Source organism: Bubalus kerabau, chromosome 15 (genome assembly GCF_029407905.1).
Source record: "Bubalus kerabau isolate K-KA32 ecotype Philippines breed swamp buffalo chromosome 15, PCC_UOA_SB_1v2, whole genome shotgun sequence".
NCBI lineage: Eukaryota > Metazoa > Chordata > Mammalia > Artiodactyla > Bovidae > Bubalus > Bubalus kerabau.
In genome coordinates, this window is record NC_073638.1 from 51793601 (window position 1) to 51815193 (window position 21593).

Sequence of the window (21593 nt, forward strand, 5' to 3'; positions counted from 1 at the left end):
TTATCTTTGACAAAGGAGGCAAGAATATACAATGGAGAAAAGACAATCTCTTTAACAAGTGGTGCTGGGAAATCTGGTCAACCACTTGTAAAAGAATGAAACTAGAACACTTTCTAACACCATACACAAAAATAAACTCAAAATGGATTAAACATCTAAACATAAGACCAGAAACTATAAAACTCTTAGAGGAGAACATAGGCAAAACACTCTCCGACATACATCACAGCAGGATCCTCTATGACCCACCTCCCAGAATATTGGAAATGAAAGCAAAAATAAACAAATGGGATCTAATTAAAATTAAAAGCTTCTGCACAACAAAAGAAACTATAAGCAAGGTGAAAAGACAGCCTTCAGAATGGGAGGAAATAATAGCAAATGAAGCAACTGACAAACAACTAATCTCAAAAATATACAAGCAACTCCTGCAGCTCAATTCCAGAAAAAGGACCCAGTCAAAAAATGGGCCAAAGAACTAAATAGACATTTCTCCAAAGAAGACATACAGATGGCTAATAAACACATGAAAAGATGCTCAACATCACTCATTATCAAAGAAATGCAAATCAAAAGCACAATGAGGTACCATTTCACGCCAGTCAGAATGGCTGTGATCCAAAAGTCTACAAGCAATAAATGCTGGAGAGGATGTGGAGAAAAGGGAACCCTCTTACACTGTTGGTGGGAATGTAAACTAGTACAGCCACTATGGAGAACAGTGTGGAGATTCCTTTAAAAACTGGAAATAGAACTGCCATACGACCCAGCAATCCCACCGTTGGGCATACACACTGAGGAAACCAGAATTGAAAGGGACACATGTACCCCATTGTTCATCGCAGCACTGTTTATAATAGCCAGGACATAGAAGCAACCTAGATGTCCATCAGCAGATGAATGGACAAGAAAGCTGTGGTACATATACACAATGGAGTATTACTCAGCCATTAAAAAGAATACATTTGAATCAGTTCTAATGAGGTGGATGAAACTGGAGCCTATTATACAGAGTGAAGTAAGCCAGAAAGAAAAACACCAATACAATATACTAATGCATATATATGGAATTTATAAAGATGGTAACAACAATCCTGTATGCGAGACAGCAAAAGAGACACAGATGTATAGAACAGTCTTTTGGACTCTGTGGGAGAGGGAGGGGGGGATGATTTGGGAGAATGGCATTAAAACATGTATAATATCATATAAGAAACGAATCGCCAGTCCAGGTTTGATGCAGGATACAGGAAGCTTGGGACTGGTGCACTGGGATGACCCAGAGGGATGGTATGGGGAGGGAGGTGGGAGGGGGGCTCAGGATGGGGAACACATGTACACCCGTGGCAGATGCATGTTGATGTATGGCAAAACTAATACAATATTGTAAAGTAAAAAAAAAAAAAGAAAGCCAGCAGGCTCCCTGTCTCTGGAGATGAAGCAGCCAAAGCTGGGGGATTCCTCTGGGGAATGTGGGGAGCTGGTGAAGAGAGGGGTAGGGAAATAGGATGGCTTTCAATAAGAATTCTACTAAAGAACAAACTCAGCTCTCTTTGGAGCATCTTTCCCCATTCTCAACAGAGTGACTCTACTCAGTGTTATTCAGTCTTGATACAGTCTCTTTTCAGTGACTGGACATAGAATCATTTCAGTAGTTAGCTCTTTACTAAGCATTTTTACTCATGTCCTTTAAAAGCCAAATTCCTACCCATCTTCTCTCTTCTTTAAACCTTCCAGGAACTAGCATTGACAACCAAGCTATTAATTACCTTCTGAAGACTTCCATGCCTTCCACAGGTCCTCCACGCTGATGAGCTTATCCTCACCATGGAAGGTGCTGTGTTTCACTGTTGGGTCATGGTAGTTGAGGTCTTCCCTCAGGAACTGCAAGGGAAAAGCACACAAGTCATAAGAGACCCCTGGGCGCCACACCACTAAGATCTCATCACAGGTCACAGCACATCCCATCTGCCAGATGTACAAGTGTATCACATCATCTATGTGTCCTTCCATGGGAATACGTCCTACTTGCCAACCAGACTGCCTTTTCTTCTTTGTTACATGTTTCACTCAAGAAAAAAATATAAGAAATTCCTTCCTCATATTTTTTAATCATGGAAAAAGGAAGAGGAATTAACAACTTTGAGCGCTTATTTATACACTGAGCAACATTCCAAGAGCTTCTATTTTCTCATTTAATCTTCACAACCAATGGATTATATCATACCTATTTTACAAATGAGAACAGCAATACCCTACAAGAACACAATTTGCCCCCAAATTTTGCCTCAAAACATTGTTTAAAGAGATTAAATTACTTGCTGTGAAGATTTTAAAATATGTCCCCAAGTCTTTGACAATCCTCCCACAAAAGTTGAACTCTCCCCTTGAACACAGACTGACATTAGTGACTCATCTTCTGAAAAAGAGAATGTGGCAGCAATGATGTCGAATGACTTCCCAGGCTAGGTTAGAAACGGCAGTATAGATTCCACCTGGCTCACTCCCTTTTGGGACACATGCCTTGGGAGCACTGAGCCAACATGTAAGAAGCCTGGCCACCCTGAATCTGTCATTCTGGAGAGGTCATTTGCAGAGACTACAGAGAGCTAGCGATGCCTGAGCAGGCCCAAATGTCTGAGTCTTGCAGCCCAGGAATCAGACAAATGAGTGACTGAGACTTTAGGTTATTCTAGTCCCCAGTTTTTGAGTTACTTCACCTGATGCCAAGTGGACACAGAGGAGCTGTGCAAGAAGAGGGGGTCAAGTGACGAACGTAGGCTGATGGAAGCTATACCTAAAGGAAGGGCCAGATGCTGAGTGGAACCTCTTTAGAGAACAAAGAAGTGGGGCTGCAACCATCAAGCCTTAAGGAAAGGAAAGGAGTGTACTGTAAATATAAAGAGTCAGAACCTATAGAAACAGACCATTTCCTGTGTGACTTTGGGGCAAGCAACTCAGCATCTCTGAGCCTGTTTTCCCCTCAAAATGAGGGCTAATTATCCTTCTCACTTGAGTGTGGTAAGAATTAAATAAGTCATGTTTGCAGAAGTCATTAAACTGCCTTTGCACATGTCTTTTAATAGTCCACAGAGCATTTTATAAATTGAAACTATACTTAAAAAATCAAAGTTCACCCAAAAAGTCCAAATCTCATTGAAAAAAACAACCTAAAGTTCTAAGAACACAGAATTCCAGTGACAACTCTAGAATTTTATTTAGGAGAGGCTTAAGGGCTGCAGTTTGATGGGAAGGGAGGGTGGTGTCTAAGGGACTTGTCATAAGACTGCTTGCATAACAAGCACATTGTTTTTATGTAGATTGCTCATTAAAAATTAATATTATAATGCAAAATTTTATAAAGATGCTTTTGTTTAAATTTTACTTAAAATTAAGAAAAAATTAACTGTCCATATCAAACAATATGATGTCACAGTTGGGGCAGCTTAGAGTTGGGGGAGTGGTACTGAGGAAGATAATGAGGGCTTCTTGATCAAAGATGATACTTCTGTGCTCCCACGGCCCCTATGTATACCTTTTTCAGTCTTGTTATGGGTCTATCTCCCCTACCAAACTGTATAGCCTTTGATAGACAGTCCCAGTTACCTAGCTATAAACACAGCATTGGAAAATGTTGTGTAGAGCCAGAACTCTAATGTCCAATATACTTGAAGCAGGCATTATCCCATATCACTCTGAACTGTCCCACATTCAGCTAATAGCTAAAGTCTAATTTAAGACAAAGTTTAAAAGCAACAAAAAGGCAGAAACAAAACCAAAGAGGCAACTCTCAGCTCCCACAACAAGGATTTACTATCTCAGACTCAGACCAAGCAGCTCTTCTGTCAGGAAGGTCTAAGAGGCTCCGTGAGAGTCCTGCCTCGCCAGGGGGAATGCAGCACTGGCTAGAGCTACAGCTCAGCAGCTCTCTGAAGAGCCAAGGGACCAGTTGTCACTAGGTATATTTAGTTCTGTGAGCTCAGAAAAGTGATTTCCCTGGCAGTGGCACAAAGTGTGCAACCCCACCCCAAGTGAAGCAGTAGTGAAGGGATGTGGGTGAGAGCAGACAGGAGGGGAGACACCTCTCCAGAATTCCCAAAAAAATAGGTCCATCCAGCTTCATCAGGGAACAGAATTCACTGAGGTAAAGCTGGAAGAGCAGCAGCACATCTTTGGGTGCAGGAATCAGGCAGGCCTCCCTGGAAGCAATTCTCCTCCTTCCCCTTTTCACCTTGTTCCCCACTGCTCACCCTCCATGTTTCCCAAACCACACCACACCACCTGCCCTCTCACTTCTCCAGACATACAATGTTAATAACCCACAACACACATACCTCAGGTCTGAGAAGCTTCCCAACTCTTGTTTACCCCTTGAATATCTAGCAAGGACCCACATTTTAGCTACAACAGCTCTGTACACCATTGGTACTGATTGCTGGGACATGAACATGTTGGGGGTGAAGTATCTGTTCTCAGTGAGACCAGAAGCTATTGCTCAAAGTAAGAGAGAAGGCAGTCATTTCTCACTCACCTTTATACATCTAGTCTTACACCTGACAGCCCAGCTACCATACTACTCACCAAAATGAGATTTGTAAAGTATAAATCTAATTATTCCAACATACCCACTTAAAACCCCATGACTCCCCATAACCTCCAGGATAAAGCCCTAGCTTCTTGGCCTTACATTCAAGGCCTGTTCCAATCTGGCCCATAGAGTAACTTCTCAGTCAGTTTCCTGGCCATTCCCCCTCCCTACCAAACATCTACACTCCAGGCCAGGGGTCGAGAAACTACAGCCATGGGGCAAATCCATCTTGCTGCTTGTTTTTTTAAATAAAGTTTTATTGGAATATAGACACGTCATTCATTTATGCACTGCTTTCATGCTTCAAAGGCAGAACTGAGTTGTTGTGACAGATTATATGGACAGTAAAGCCTAAAATATTGACTATCTGGCCGTTTATAGAAAAAGTATGCCAACATTTGCTCTAGATACATCAAGCCACTTCAGGTTCCTTGAACAAACCATGCTCCTTTATACTTCTAAGCTTTTACACAAGGTGCTCCATTTAATATATATCTCCTCTTCCATCTGCTGAAGAAAAAGTCTCTGCTTCTGTGAAGTTTTCCAGATCTCTCCCAAGCAAGTTAATTGCCCTATCCTATTTGTTCTCTTAGTTCTCCGGGTCATCCATCTGTGACAGTACTTATCCCATTATACCATAATTGCTATTTAATTACTCCCATTTTACTCCCCCTAAGCAACTCAAATATAGTAACTGTATTTTGTCATTTATCTCTTTATCCAGCACCTTGCAAATTCTCTAGAACACCTAAATAAATAAGTAATTCAGCTCTGTAAGCCAATCTCCAGGCATAGAGCCTGGCACAGAGCAGGGTATGGGGTTATTAAATAACTGAATGAGCGTCTCTCATTTGAGCTTGCCCTACAAGACCCAGAAGAATGCTTAGTTTACAATAGGTAGTCAATGCATATTATGTCTACTATATAGAAGAAAGAAAAGAGTCTCCAAATTGCCAGCCAATCTAAAACAAAGGTATTCATCTAGGAGCCAAGGGATTATACTGGCTTGGGTTCAATATAACATGATGGGTTCAAGCTTGGTTCTGGAGCCAGTATTATAAATGGTATTATAAATGGATTAATTCACATAAAGAACTTGGAATAGTACCTGGCACAAAATAAGCTCTCATATGTATGAACTGAGCTCCACTAAATATTAATACATTTAATATACTATAAGAGGAATATAAGGATACTAAGAACATTCAATCCTGGAGCCTACTATTACAATGATGCTGATCTCTCATGTGTAAAGAAGACACAGAAGAGGTAGAAGACAGATAGTTCCTAAGTGCTTGCTATTCAATATATCAGGACCAAGTGCCAAGCAATCAGTAATAGACAAGGCACTGTAATCTACTGCCTTCTAAGGCCCTTTCTATTCTATTCAATGATTCTTACTTTGAAAGCTTTAACTCCATTTAAAATAGAAATTTCACAACCTTGGCAAGACCCTCCCTGCCTTATTTGCCATATCAACTGTCACTTCTTCCCATCCCCAGTGATAATGAAATACTTGAAATTCCCTGAAAGTACCAGTCTCTTGGCAGTTCTCACATCTTTGCACATACTATTCCCTTAGCTAAAACACTCTCCTTCTCCTAATCATTCCAAATCATCTTTTCAGATTCAAATGACACATTAGCAACTCTGTACATGGGTAAAACTAACTTAACTCTTCCTCTTCTGTGACTCCATCATAATATGCACTTATCCTTTTTATATCCTTATCTGTTTATACAGCTATTTCCACAACCAGAGGAACATCTTCTAGGCAGCAACTTCACCTTTCCTTTTACTTCCATATATCTAGTACCCAGCACATGCAGGTATATAGAATCTCTCTGAGGTCAATAATATAGTTTAGTCCTTGTCATGGAATTCTCCTTGATGTCCTCAGGCCATGACATTGGTCATATGATGCAGATCAAACCTTAGAGGAAGCATCTAAAGTTGCAACTTACTAAGTACCTGGCCAGAATGGTAAAGACTAATAAATTTAACATCTCCAGTCTTGAAAACTATCAGGACCAAAGTATCCCTAAACAAGCCAAGGACTACTGCCTGGGGATTCTGATGAGAGGGGGATGAAAATGGATCACTAAAAATATTTCCCCAGAGAGAAAGGATTATCTTCTTAATTGGGATCAATTCTGCTATATTTCGGAGAAGGTGATGGCACCCAACTCCAGTACTCTTGCCTGGAAAATCCCATGGACGAAGGAGCCTGATGGGCTGCAGTCCATGGGGTCTCGAAGAGTCGGACACGACTGGGCGACTTCACTTTCACTTTTCGCTTTCATGCATTGGAGAAGGAAATGGCAACCCACTCCAGTGTTCTTGCCTGGAGAATCCCAGGAATAGTGGAGTCTGGTGGGCTGCCGTCTATGGGGTCGCACAGAGTCAGACACGACTGAAGCAACTTAGCAGCAGCAGCAGTAGCAGCTGCTATATTTGGGCTTCCCTAGTGGCTCAGTGGGTAAATCAGCCTGCAATGCAGGAGACTGCTTGCAATGCAGGATTACCTGGATTTGATCCCTGGGTTAGGAAGATCCCCTGGAGAAGGAAATCACAACTCAGTCCAGTATTCTTGCCTGGGAAATCCCATGGACAGAGAAGCCTAAGGGGCTACAGTCCATGAGGTCGTGAGAGTTGGACACAACTTAGCAACTAAACCACCTCTGCTATATTTATATAGGATGAATACACAGCATGGTACAGAATGTGCTATGGGTAAGAATGTTTTTAAAAACTGATGAGTTAGAGGGGACTTTTGGCTTGACAGTGTAAGGAGCTCCACAGACCCACTCTCCAGTAAAAGTAGCAAAAATTACTTTCTAACAGCAATCATTTACAGTCTCTAGAAATGGTCCTAGGGCATACAGCAAATGAAGAAACATTTGCTCAAGATCTACTAAAACTCAGGAAGAAGAGTGACAGTCTGTAGTATTTTAATTAACACTTGCTTTCTCTCTTCCTCCCCACTTTCTAATCAGTAAGACAGAAACTCCATTCCAGACTGGTGTAGCCAAGAACAGAGGGCTCCCTCTTCCCCAGGCTATCTGCTTAAGAGAAGCAGATGACAGCATGTCTCCTCCCATCTTCAGTTACCTGTTGCTAAAGCTAAGTTCTAGGTGAATCCAGCCAAGAAGTGGGCCTCCCTACTTCCACCTGCTGCTGCTGCTGCTAAGTCACTTTAGTCGTGTCCAACTCTGTGCGACCCCATGGACGGCAGCCTACCAGGCTCCCCCATCCCTGGGATTCTCCAGGCAAGAACACTGGAGTGGGTTGCCATTTCCTTCTCCAATGCATGAAAGTGAAAAGTGAAAGTGAAGTCGCTCAGTCGTGTCTGACTCCTAGCGACCCCATGGACTGCAGCCTACCAGGCTCCTCCATTACTTCCACCTAGGTCCCACTTATAGGGCAGGGACTTCACCTTGGATGCAGAGCCACAGAGGATATTGGGGAGTTGATTGCCATTTTCCTAGCTTACAAGACAGCAATTATACTCTGGGAGAGGTAAGCCAAGAAGGGTACTGCCACCCTTCCATCAAATGCTCGGCTACTAAGGTTGGGGTGTCAAAGAGAAGCCATTATCAACTGACCTTCAATTCCAGAACCAGAGCTCAGAGATTTTCCTGGTGGGAGAAGCAGGGTTTAAACAGAGAGTTTTTAACCTCCCCCCAAAGGAAATTATTTTATTTGCAACAGAATGTGAAGAAGTTCAATACTAAGGGCTCTCTGAAAAACAGTGAAAATTGTGGTGAAAGGCAATTGAGAGGAGATGGGTGGATTCATTAGAGATACAGGTTAAACTGTAGGCTCAAGAATTTGCTGATGAGAACAAGGAAAAGAGACAGCTGGGAGGAGCCCCCCTGGATTAGGAACAAATCTCTACACTGATCTCAGGAACTATCCTTTCAAATAAGCTCTAATATGATTGGATCAGTCTGTGGAGAAAACTTCTGCCCCAGGGCATTGTTGAAAGCAATAGAGTAATAATCAAATGACAACTAACAGCACTTAACAGCTGAGTGTGGCCAGGAAAAGACAGTCAAAGACAGCCCTGCCAAAACCACTGCCGTGCAAAGGTGACTGCAGGCATATCCAAGGCTGCACCCTCTGAGAAGCAACATCAGAGGCTTCACATTATAAGGAGGTGGTGGGAATAGACCACTGAAATAATCTTTCTAGTCACCAAACAAGTAAATACTAAGCCTCAGAGGAGTTGGGAGTTGTAGCCAGAGTTGCTACAGTATACTATCAAAAAATCCACTAACAACATATATATTGTGCATGTATGTATATGAGTGTATATGTGTGCATGCTAAGTTGCTTCAGTTGTGTCCAACTCTTTGCAACCCCATGGACTATAGCCCGCCAGGCTCCTCTGTCCATGGGATTCTCCAGGCAAGAATACTGGAGTGTGTTGCTGTGCCTTCCTCCAAGGGATCTTATCAACCCAGGGTTTGAACCCACATTCCTTATGTCTCCTACATTGGCAGGCAGGTTCTTTCCCACTAGCACTACCTGAGGACCCCATACATATATAGATATCTCTCTCTTTCTCCCCCACCCCATATACATATATGGCATGCAAAATAAGTGTGACCCATACACCAGGAAAAAAGCACACAAGAGAAATTGTGAGAGCAACCAAATTTCAAACTTAACAGAAAAAGGCTTCAAAGTAACCACTATAAATATGTTCAAAGACAAAAGGAAACCATAAGTAAAGAAGTAAGGGAATGTGTAATGACAATGTCACATTAAATAAGGAATATTAACACATAGAAATTACAAAAAAGAACCAAAGGGATGCTGTGGAGTTGAAAAATACAATAACTAAAATGAAAATTTCAGAAGAAGAGCTCAACAGCAGCTCTGAACCAGCAAAAGACAGAAGTAGCAAATCTGATGTTGGACTAAAAGAGACTATTACACAATCCAAAAAAACAGACAGGAAAAAAGGATGAGAAAAATGAACAGTTTCAGAGGAATGTGGAATACCACTTTGCTCACATGCATAATGGAAGGATCAAAAGGTGAGGATGGGGAGTTCCCTGGTGGCCTAGTGGTTAGGATTCTGAGCTTTCACTGCTGTGGCCTGGGTTCAATCCCTGATCAGGAAAATGAGATCCTGAAAGCCACAGAACATGGCCAAAATAAAAAGGAGAGGATGAAGAGAAAGCAGCAGGGAAAAAAATTAGGGTTTTTCCATAGCACAGGAAAACCAAACAAACTTTTTGGCCAACCCAATACAAAAAAATAACACCTGAGAATTTCCCAAGTTTATTGAAAAGCATTAATCTAGTCATCCAGAAAGTTCAACAAACTTCTAAGAGAATAGGATAACTGCAAAGAGATTCACAAACAGACACATCACAGAAAATGTTAAAAGTCAAAGGCAAAGAGAAAATCTTAAAAGCAGCAAAAAAAAAAATTCATTACACATCAAGGAAGTTAAATAAAATCAACAGCCTACTTCTCATCAAAAACAATAGATGCCATATATCCAGAGAAAAAACATGGTCCAAAAGGATACATGTACCCCAATGTTCACTGCAGCACTGTTTACAATAGTCAATACATGTTAACAACCTAAATGTCCATTGACAGAGAAACAGATAAAAAAGATGTGGTACATATATACAATGGAATATTACTCAGTCGTTAAAAAGAATGAAATAACTCATTTGTAGCAAGATGGATGGACTTATAGATCGTCATACAGAGTGAAGTAAATCAGACAGAGAAGGAGAAATACTGTATTACATCCCTTATATGCAGAATCTAAAAAGAAATAATACAAATTAACTTATTTATGAAACAGATTCACAGACTTAGAGAACAAATTTATGATTCCCAGGGGGGAAGGATAAGGGAAAGGGATAGTTAGGGAGTTTGGGATGGACAGGTACACTCTGCTGTATTTAAAATGGATAACCAACAAGGACTCCTTGTATAGCACAAGGAGTTCTGCTCAATGTTATGTGGCAGCCTGGATGAGAGGGGAGTTTGGGAGAGACTAGATACATATATATGTATGGCTGAGTCCTTTTGCTGTCCACCTGCAATGATCACAACACTGCTAATCAGTTATACTCCAATACAAAATAAAAAGTTAAAAAAAAAACAATTGATGCTAGAAGGCAGTGGGATGCAAATTTAAAGTGCTGAGAGAAAAAACTGTCAACCAAGAATCCTGAATTCAGCAAAACTATCTTTTAAAAGCAAAGGCATAATAAAGAAAAACAAACACTGAAAAATTTATTGCTAGATGACATACCTTATAAAAAGCCTTAAAGGAAGATCTTAAGGTAAGGGATGCCAGATAGTAATTTGAATCCACATTTTAATTGTATACCTGTGGTGGATTCATTTTGATATTTGGCAAAACTAATACAATTATGTAAAGTTTAAAAATAAAATAAAATTAAATTAAAAAAAAGAATGATGATTAGGAAACATAAAAAAAAATAAATAAATAAAGATTTTTTAAAATAAATTCATTAATTCACTTAATATATATTGAGCAGGCACTATTAATATATAATGAGCAGCTCCAGGCACTATTCTAGGTACCAGGGACTTAGCAGTAAACAAAGCAGTTCCCTTGCCCTTTTGGATTAAATGATACAATTCAGAAGGGGATTACGTCCTTAAAAATAAAAACAAGCAAGCAAACAAAAAAAGTCTAATGTATAATGTTATATTAAAAAAGTATGTATATATATATATATGTATAACATATACAAAAAAGTATAACAATGACTGAGGTGCCAGAAATGGGGTATACTTGCAGATTTCATTATTAAGTAGCATAGTCTGAGAAAGACCTCACTAATAAGAAGAATGAGAAAACACAAAATATTTGGAAACATGAGGAACTTATCAAAGAGGATACCTGGGGGAAGACTATTCCAGACAGAGGTAAGAGCTAGAACCAAGGCCCTAAGATGGGGGGCGGTGAGGGGGTGGGCGGAAGGAATGTTTGAGAAACAGCATGGAGTGTGACTGGAGTAAAAAACTAAGAAAGTGAAAGTGAAGTCACTCAGTCGTGTCCGACTCTTTGAGACCCCATGGACTGTAGCCTACGACGCTCCTCTGTCCATGTGATTTTCCAGGCAAGAGTACTGGAGTGGGTTGCCATTTCCTTCTCTAGAGGATCTTCCTAACCCAGGGATCGAACCTGGGTCTCCCACATTGTAGGCAGATGCTTTACCATCTGATCCACCAGCGAAGTTCATGCTTAACAAAAAAAAAAATAAAATAAAATAAGGGAGATATATAAAGAGGAGGAGATCCTAATGATAAGTGGGAGTCAGGTCACATAGGACCTTGCTGACTCTTGTGTTAACTTTGGCTTTCACACTAAAGGAGAAACAAGGCTATAACAGTGTTTTGAGCAGAGGAGTGAAATGATCTCATTTACATTTTTTTAAAGCTCTCTGGCTGCTACACTGAGAATAGATTATAGACATGGTGATTTGTTAAGAGGCTGTTGCATCTCAGTGCCTGCAGGGGAGCAGTGGTGAGAAATGAATAAATTTTGGACACATTCTGAAGGTAGAACCCACTGGATTTATCAATGGATATGATGCGTGAGAGGAATTAATGGATGATTCATAATATTTTTTGGCCCAGGCAATGGAAACAATGGAGTTGCCTTCAACTGAGATGATGAAGTTGGGGAAAGAGCAGGTTTTGGATGAGGTGATATTTAGAACCTAGTTTGGGTTATGGCAAGCTTCAGATGCCTTTAAAATTCTTAGAAGAAAAGATCAGGGTAAATCACCATGATCTTGGATTTGGCAATGGATTCTTAGATATGACATCAAAAACATACAACAATTACAAAAAAAAATTAAACTGGACTTCACTGAAGTTTAAAATTTTTGTGCCTCAAAAGACACTATCATGAAAGTGAACAGTTAACCTTAGAACGGGGTAAATATTTGCAGATGATGTACCTCATAAGGGATAAGGGACTTGTATCTAGAATGTAAAAAGAATTTTTACAACTCAATAATAAAAAGACAAATAGCCCAATTAAAAACTGGGAAAAGGATATGAATAAAACATGGATGGACCTGAAGATTATCATATTCAATACTGAGTGAAGTAAGTCATACAGAGAAAGACAAATATCATATGATATCACTTATATGCACAATCTAAAAAAAATTATACAAATGAAGTTATTAACAAAACAGAAACAGACTCACAGACTTAGAGAATGAACTTACAGTTACCAGGTGAGAAGGCATGGTGGGGATAGATTGGGAGTTTGGGATTGGCATGCATACACTGCTATATTTAAAACAGATAACCAACAAGGACCTATAGTATAGCATAAGAAACTCTGCTCAACATTATGTAATAACCTAAGAAAAGAATTTGAAAAACAATAGACACATGTATATGTTTAACTCAGTTTGCTGTATACCTGAAACTAACACAAAATTTTTAATCAACTACACCCAACATGAAATAAATTTTTTTTAATTTCTCAAAAGAAGATATACAAATATCAATAAGCATATGAAAAAATGTTTGGAAAAATTAATCACCAAAGGAATGCAAATCAAAACCATAATGAGATATTATTTCACATCTACTAGGATAGCTATAATTTTAAAAATCAGATAAAAACAAGTGTTAGTGAGGACATGGAGAAATTAGAACCCTCATGCACTGCTGACATGAATTTAACAACATTCAGTGACACTTTGGGAAAAGTCTGGTAGTTCCTCAAAGGGTAAACATAGAATTACTATATGACCTAGACCCAGCAATTCCACTCCTAAGTATACATTCAAGAGAAATAAAAAATCTGTCCACTGGGAATCCTCTGCTAGTCCAGTGGTAAGGACTATGTGCTTTCACTGTCACAGCCTAGGTTCTATCCCTCTGTGGGGAACTAAGATCCCAGAAGTTGTAAGGCATGGCCAAAATAACAATAATGCAAAACTTTTTAAAATTTTAAATAAAAAAATAAAAGTAAAAATCTGTCCACAAAAAACTGTACCATGGCAGAATTATTCATAATAGCCAAAAGGTAGAAACAACTCAAGTGTCCATCAACTGATGAGTGAATAGCAAAATGTAGCATGTCCATACAATAGAATATTATTTAGCCATAAAAAGGAATGAAGTTCTGATATATGCTACAACATGGATGAACCTGGAAAAAACTATATTAAGTGAAATAAGCCAGTCACAAAGAACCACATATTACATGACTCAAATATGAAATGTCTAGAATAAGCAAATCTTCAGAGACAGAAAATACATTAAGATTAGGAGACTAGGAGGCAGGAGGACAATAGCCAACATGTACTGGTTTTCTCTCTGAGGTGACAAAAATGTTCAAAAATGGAGTCTGGTGATAGTTGCATATATCTGGGAATATATTCTGACTCTTTGCAACCCCATGGACTGTAGCCTACAACACTCCTCTGTCCATGGGATTTTCCAGGCAAGAGTACTGGAATGGGTTGCCATTTCCTTCTCCAGAGGATCTTCCCAACCCAGGGATCAAACCTGGGTCTCCCACGTTGTAGGCAGATGCTTTACCATCTGAGCCACCAGGGAAGTCCATAACTAACCATTAAATTGTATATTTTAAATGAGTACAGTATGTGAATTATATCCCAATAAAGCTGATTTTTAAAAAATGATAGGTTCAACCAGGGGCCAGGCAAACTTTTTTGTAAAGGATCAGACAGTAAATATTTTAGACTTGGTGAGTCATACAGTCTCAGTTACAACTACTCAACTCTTCTCTTCTGTGAAAGTAGCCAGAGACAAGATGTAAATGAGTAAGAGTGGTTCTATGCCAATGAATCTTTACTTATGGACACCGAAATCTGAATTTCATAGAGATTTCACATGTCATGGGAGAAGGTGATGGCACCCCATTCCAGTACTCTTGCCTGGAAAATCCCATGGACGGAGGAGCCTGGTGGGCTGCAGTCCATGGAGTCGCGAAGAGTTGGACACATCTGAGTGACTTCACTTTCACTTTTCACTTTTCACTTTCATGCATTGGAGAAGGAAATGGCAACCCACTCCAGTGTTCTTGCCTGGAGAATCCCAGGGACAGGGGAGCCTGGTGGGCTGCCGTCTATGGGGTCACACAGAGTCGGACACGACTGAAGTGACTTAGCAGCAGCAGCAGTCACATGTCATAAAATTCTTCCATGGGTGTTTTCCCCCAACTATTCAAAAAGTGTAAAAGCTAGTCTTAGTTTGCAAATGTTATAAAAACCAGGAAGGGGGTCGTAGAGATGCCCCTGGACTAAATGCACCTAGTTCTCCCTCCATTATGGCTTCAAGTACTAAGGAAATTTCTCTCCCTTAACAATCCCCATGAACAAGAGTCAATTTTTATTTCCTTTTCCGTTTTCTCCCCACAGCACCACCACCCCTATGCGTGGCTTTCCAAAACCCTGGGAAATACAAACCCAGCCAAGCACTCAACAGCAGGAAAACCTCCTGGACCCCATTTCCAAAATAGAACACCAACTTATACCAACTTGGTAAGAATTTAGGGCTCACCATGTGTTCCTTATAATGGCCAATCACCGTTGGGCAGTGAGGAGGTAGAGGAAAAGGCTTGGGAACAGAGAATATAAAAGGGTAAGGCAAACTCACGTCCCCTTTTTAAGAACGCTCTGGCTCTTAATTCTAAGAGGGAGAATGTAAGCTTATGTGTCAATGAGCAATATTAAAAAAAGAAATCCTTAAGAACAAAATCTCATATTAGAGCATGATGGTACCACAAGAGAAGGCAGAAGGGAGGAGTGAAGACAGGAAACCTCTATTAAGAGGCATTTGTTCATTCATTTGCCCAACCAGCATTTACTGAGCAGTGACCACGTGTCATGTCCTATGCTGGGATCTGAGGACACAGGGATTAATCCTGCTGAAAAGCACCTGGATGAGTCAGATATATGGCGGAAAGTCAGTCCTTAAAGGCAACAACTACTGTCCTATGTGGAGGAAAGGGCTATGGTTCAATCCCAGAGAAACACCTCTCCAATCCTCTTAACCCCACTCTGCCTGAGACCTCACAGTTTTCCACTGAACTAACCAGGGAGCTTGCTCACCACCCAGAGATATGAGAAGGCTTGTGAAGGGACATATGGGGAAAAAATCTCACAGATACAGACTTGAATCCCATCGGAACCACTTACTCACCACATCACTTTAAGCCTGCAAAATGTAGATGACCTCACAGTTACAATGGGGAGACAATGAGATCATGGAAGGCGCAGTCCCTCACACTTCCTACATGTAGAAGGTGCTTCATGAATGTTTGACTATTCTGAAGCTGGGTCGCTTGGCTCCTACTGTGAGAAATGATGTATCCTGGGTGAACCAGCACTCAGCCTCTGAGTTCCAGCAACTTCTAATCTCAGCCTTTCCTCCTCAAGATGTGGGACTGCTAGGTGACAAAGGGCCTAGTTCTCACCAGTCATGCCATGTTGCTGAGGCGCATGCCTACCTGACCTACACCTGCAAGGGCCTGATGCTGCTGGGCACTGAGGGAGAAGAGGACAAAGCTGGGCAATAACTACCACTACTGAAATGTTCACACTGCATTACGGTTTACAGATGCTTCTTTACATCCATTATCTTATTTGAGCCTTATGCCAGCAATCAAAGGGATGTATTGATATTACTAGCATCACTATCTTGTAGATGAAGAGACTCTTCTCTAGACACCTTCCTTCTTGAAGGAAGTGTCCCTTTTTTTTTGCCTCCTGCCTTTACTCACAAAGTTCTTCTTTCCTGGAATGCTCCTCCTTCTTTCTTCATTGGTAAACTCTGCTCTCCTTTAAAAGACCAAGTTCCAGTTTTACCTGCTCAGCAAGGCCTGCTTCTGACAAACCTTCAGTCAGAATTAGAGCCATCTCTGTTTAAAATCCTTCAAGCTCATCATCTTTGGGATGAAATCCAACTTTCTCAGTATGGCTAGAATCTGGCTGGCTCATGCCTGCATCTCCAACCACATTTTCAGCCTCTCCCTCCCTGCTCCACCATTACTTTCTATGCTCACAGTAAAAGAACCACTGAGTCACAGATCCCTAAGGACATCATACTCATTCCTTCACTTGCTATATACCCTTCTCATCCCCAGGTTAACTCCTATTCATCTCAGGCATCATCTCTTCTGAGTCATCTTTCCTGGCATCCTAGAATGGGTTAAATTCCCTATTCTGTGTTTACAGATCATGCAGTGCTCCATCTCTCACCACAATACCTACTAGGATTGAACACACAGTCTTTCTGCCTCACTAATATGTGAGCTCTCTGCAGGTAGAAAATTCATCTTCCTCATTAGTCTTTGCATACTCAGCATCCAGCACAGAGCAGACAGTAAATATGTCTAGAGAAGGAAGACAGAAAAAAAGGGTGGGGAACACAAGAACAAATAAAGGGGGTGGTGGCGATCCTGGGTCCTCAAGTGAATGAGACACTGCACTGGAAACCAGTTGTTTCTAATGCAATTAGGTACACTGAATGTGATGCACACATCGATACAGACATGCACAGAGAGGCTGGCATCAACACAAACACCAATCAAGTATGAAGACAGGCAGGACCTTGGAAGCCAGTGGCCAATTCCCCCGCAGACAGGAAGATCCAGAAGCTTACTTAATACCTGAAACAGTACTTTTCTCTCTCTTCTGGCTTGAACATTTTTGGCCATAGACTACCCTTGCATTCTACTACCACATTATAGGGCCCAGATCCTGCCTGGACTAACAGCATCTTTGGGTCCCTGATTATACTTCTGGCTCTGTGTTTACCAGGTCCTGCACACTGTACTACACCCTCACCTTTCTCTCCTAATTTTTTGCTTCATCTTTGACCTGGTTTATGTGTCTTCTCTCAGCTCCTTCCTTGCCTCAGTGTTCCCTCCCTCCTCCACTTCTTATGCACACCACCAGGGAAGCCTTCATATGCACACAGACACACCTAAATACAAAAAGACACATACAAATACAGAAAGGCACAAAATGATGTATACACACACACAATGGCACAGACAGACATATACACATATATAGACACACACAGAGAAGCCTTACAACTAACCCCTGCCATTAATAGGACTGCCATCCAGAACAGACAAAGCAGACTCACCAACAAAGACGGAAGGAAGGAAAACAACAGTCTGCTTGGTGAGAAAGAATTTCCCTATCTATAAAAGCAAACCACCGTCTGGGTTTTCCTGGAAACATGAGCGAAGCCATCTGGGGGAGCTGCTGCTTCACCCTGTATCTGGCTAAGGAGCTGGGACAGATTGCAAACGATGCCTACTCCCTCGGATGTGTAGCTCAGCTTGTCTAGCAACAGCTACCCTTCCCTGAGTGCTGGCTGACAATGTGTCTTCTGCTACACCAGCACATGTTAGATTACCTCACCCCTATTCCTCTTGAAATTCCCACAGTCTCCTGTGCACGCCACCATTACAGCTCTGAAGATGTGATGTTGTCATTGCCAGTTTACATAACTGCCTCTCTCATTAGCCTAAGGGCTTAAGAATGGCAAAGGGTATCTTATTTCCATCTCTATTCTATTCTACAGATGAGGCAAGTGAGCCTCCAAATTACTTGGTCATACAGCTAGTACACTGGCAAGCTTGCATTTGAACTCAGGTCAGACTCCAAAGTTCATGTTTAGGCTTTTTAAAAGTCAATTTCCAAATACTTTAAGAAACCCACAAAAACACCATGAAGCCCTCATAAAAGTTAGAGCAAGGCCACAGAGTTTGGACTCAGTGGGGTTGCAGCCCGGAAGCTGACTGTGAGCCAGCCCTGGTAAGTGAATGCTACAGCCATCCATTAAGTAGGTATTTATAAGGAAAATGAGGATAGGTCCTTTCCCTAGCTGAAAGAGCAGGTTTCACCTGACGAACGATACCATTCACTTATTCATCATCCCTGTTCTGTCGAAAGGGCCCAAGCAGACTTGAGTTTGTGCTCTGTCCAAATTAAGGGCAGGGGTCAGCATGTTCCACAAGGCAGGAGATAAGATGGTGACTGCACCAGGAGATAGGCAGGGATCTAGAAGGCAAAAAACCCATGGGGTGCCTCCATATTGTAAGAGTCCTTTAAGTCAAAGAAGAAGAATTGCAGCAACATAAAGGTATACATTAAAACTTATGCTGAGGTTATTTGAATAATTGTGTGTAATTATTTTCTTCTGCCCTACTTTACATGTAGTAAACTTAAAAAAAAAAAAAAAAAAAAAAAAGAACCTTCAGGCTGTCAAAATTGTTCCAAGAGGAAGCAAGGAAAATCCATGTTCAGGACTGGGTCTAGGGGAGAACTCTGCTTCTGACGGGCAGCATGGTAGCAGCAGTAGAAATTAGAGGAAGGCCCTGAGCACAAGGCAGACCCAGGAAAAATAAAACTGGGGATAATAGCCAGCTGCCTTTGACATCTCCCCTTACGGAGTTCCATATGATAAGGGGCTAGAATTTGATTTGGGTCCCTGGTCTATGGGTGAGAGGGAATTATTACTAGGGTTCTCCCCTAGCTTCCCTAGAACAACTACCAAAAAAGAGAAATGAAGGGACAGAGGGTGAGAGGAAGAGGGAAAGGAATTCTCCCAAAGGCTCTTCAGTCTGGTGTCCTCAAAGCCATCTACACCTGCCTAGAAACAGAGGCAACTTAGCTGTCAGCTAGCTAACCAGGGATCTCTGCTTCCAGAAACCATGGTAATTCAGACTTGGAAGCACCTCAGCATATCTGTCAAAGTAAGGAGAGGGAGAAATAAAGATAGAAGTCAACAGGGTTTTCAATGTGTTTTTTTATAGAGCCCTAGGGATTCTTATGTGTTGGGCTACAGAAAGGCAAGTAGGAGGTGACCACTACTTCAACCAAAGTAGTGACACTTTTACTTTTTTAACATCTTCACTGAGTTATAATTCACTACCAACTTAGTATACAATTCAAGGGTTTTTAGTAAAATCACAGAGGTGTACAACCACAAGTCTGAAATACTCTCATCAGCCTGAGGCAGATCTGAGTTGCAATAACCCCAAAAAATGGATAACTATGAGCTACTTCAGTCTCAGTTTCCTTACCGGTTATATGGAAAAATTACTATCTACCCCACAGTAGAGGTTTCTTGTAAAGATGTTGTGAGCAAAGTACCCAGCACCATCACAGCCGTGTTGGAATAGAAAAAGAAGTAGTAATACAACTGCTGCAACTAAACCACAGGCTGGGGACTCTTTATACACAAGTTCATTTCATCTTTGCCATAATCTTTCAAGGTAAGGAGTACTATCCCCATTTGACAGCAGGAAACATAAGCTTACAGAGAACTTTCCAAGGTCACCAACTATTAATTGGTGAAAGTACACCTAAAACCCTAATTTTTCTTGCTCCAATGCCTGTGCATTTCTTTGCTCAGTCACACAGCCTTTTAGCAGTCTCAATATCTTCCTTTCTTAAACAATACCCCTCTTGTATGTCTTTCTCTAAGTCTTTCCTAATGTTTTGACTGTAGTGATTTTACCTCCATTCAGATTCTGTATGTGATTCACAGAACAGAGCTGAAGGGCAAGGAAGGGGTCACAAACATGTCTGGATCCCAGACCCTAGCAACTCCTAGACACAGCCCACCATTGACTTAGCTGCTATCCTGGCCAGGAACTCACAAGTCAGAAGCACCCTGTCCCCCATATCATTGACCAGCTAACTCTATACTCTCACTCTGCCCCAGAGAAACAATTTAAGGAGCACACAGCAATAAGATAGGATCTTTGCTTTCAAATTAAAAAACACATAACTCATCACCTTTGTGTGTAAGGCCCTGCGACAAGCACTGTGGGAGAAGCAGTGATGGATGAGACCTGGTTCCTGTTATTGGAAGCACTCACAATCTGGAAGGACAGACAGATGAACCCAACTAATTACAATATGGAGCAGAGCAATATGCCAGATGAGGGCTTCACACCCAGTACTCTGGAGCATGGGAGAGGAAGGATTACTTCCCAATATAGGGGAACAAATAGGATTTCTTGGAGGAAACACTAAATCTAGGGCCAGTAGTTCTCAACTGGGAGAAATTCTATCCCCAGGACAACTGACACGTGCCCAGTTGCTCAGTGGTGTCTGCATAGACTGCAGCCCACCAGGCTTCTCTGCCCATGGAAAATTTCCAGGCAAGAATACTGGAGCAGGTTGCCATTTCCTCCTCCAGGGGATCTTTCCAACCCAGAGATTGAACCCTCGTCTCCCGCACTGGCAGGCAGATTCTTTACCACTGCACCACCTGAGAAGCCAACTGACAACTGGTGATAAAAAAAGTTTGGAGTTATCACAATTTGGTGGGGTTGGGAACATGGTGGCTGCTATTAGTGGCCAGTGTGTAGGGATGGTGCTAAATATCCTACAATCTGGCCCAAAATGTCAATAATGCTTGCAGCTGAAAAATCCTGATCTAGGCCTTGGTGGACAAGTAGAATTCTCACAGGCAAAACTGGGAGACAGAGTAATGCCCAGATGAGGATTTATCCGGAGCAAAGGCATAGCGATACTAGGAGCATGTTTGAGATGGCTGCAGCATAGAGTAAGAGAGAGCAGGGTAACAAGGACTAGTCAGGTGAGCTAAAGTCAGACTGCAGGAGCACTGATAGGCAGGCCAGAACTTAGTTTAGTAAGTGAAGGTAGGCCACTCTCTTATCATTTCATCATCTCTATACAGAGTTAATAAAACCTAGCTCTTAGAGTGGTTGAGAAGTAAATGAAACTGTATATGTACTCAGCTGGCAGAGGACTTGGTACATTCTATGAGTGCTCCTTTTCCACCATTATCCCTTCACAAGGTAGACTACAGTTCAGAGCTATGCTCTAGAAATTCCAGTACTAGTACAAAAAGGCAAACTTTTAGGCAATAATACAATCAAAATCATCAGGGTACAAAGCAAGTCATTCTAATAAAGTGCTATTTGAGCAATGGAGACTGCACTGCAGAA

The 21593-nt window shown here is 41.3% G+C and overlaps 1 protein-coding gene across 4 annotated transcripts in view; it reads right to left on the reverse strand.

Moving 5' to 3' along the window:
* The window catches only part of STIM1 (stromal interaction molecule 1), a 202302-nt gene that overhangs the window by 58603 nt on the left and 122106 nt on the right, over positions 1-21593 (reverse strand). For all 4 annotated transcript variants that reach the window (XM_055548921.1, XM_055548923.1, XM_055548924.1 and 1 more), the window contains one exon: positions 1770-1884. In XM_055548921.1, coding sequence (XP_055404896.1) covers positions 1770-1884 — 115 coding nt within the window. The remainder of the gene's footprint in view (positions 1-1769; positions 1885-21593) is intronic.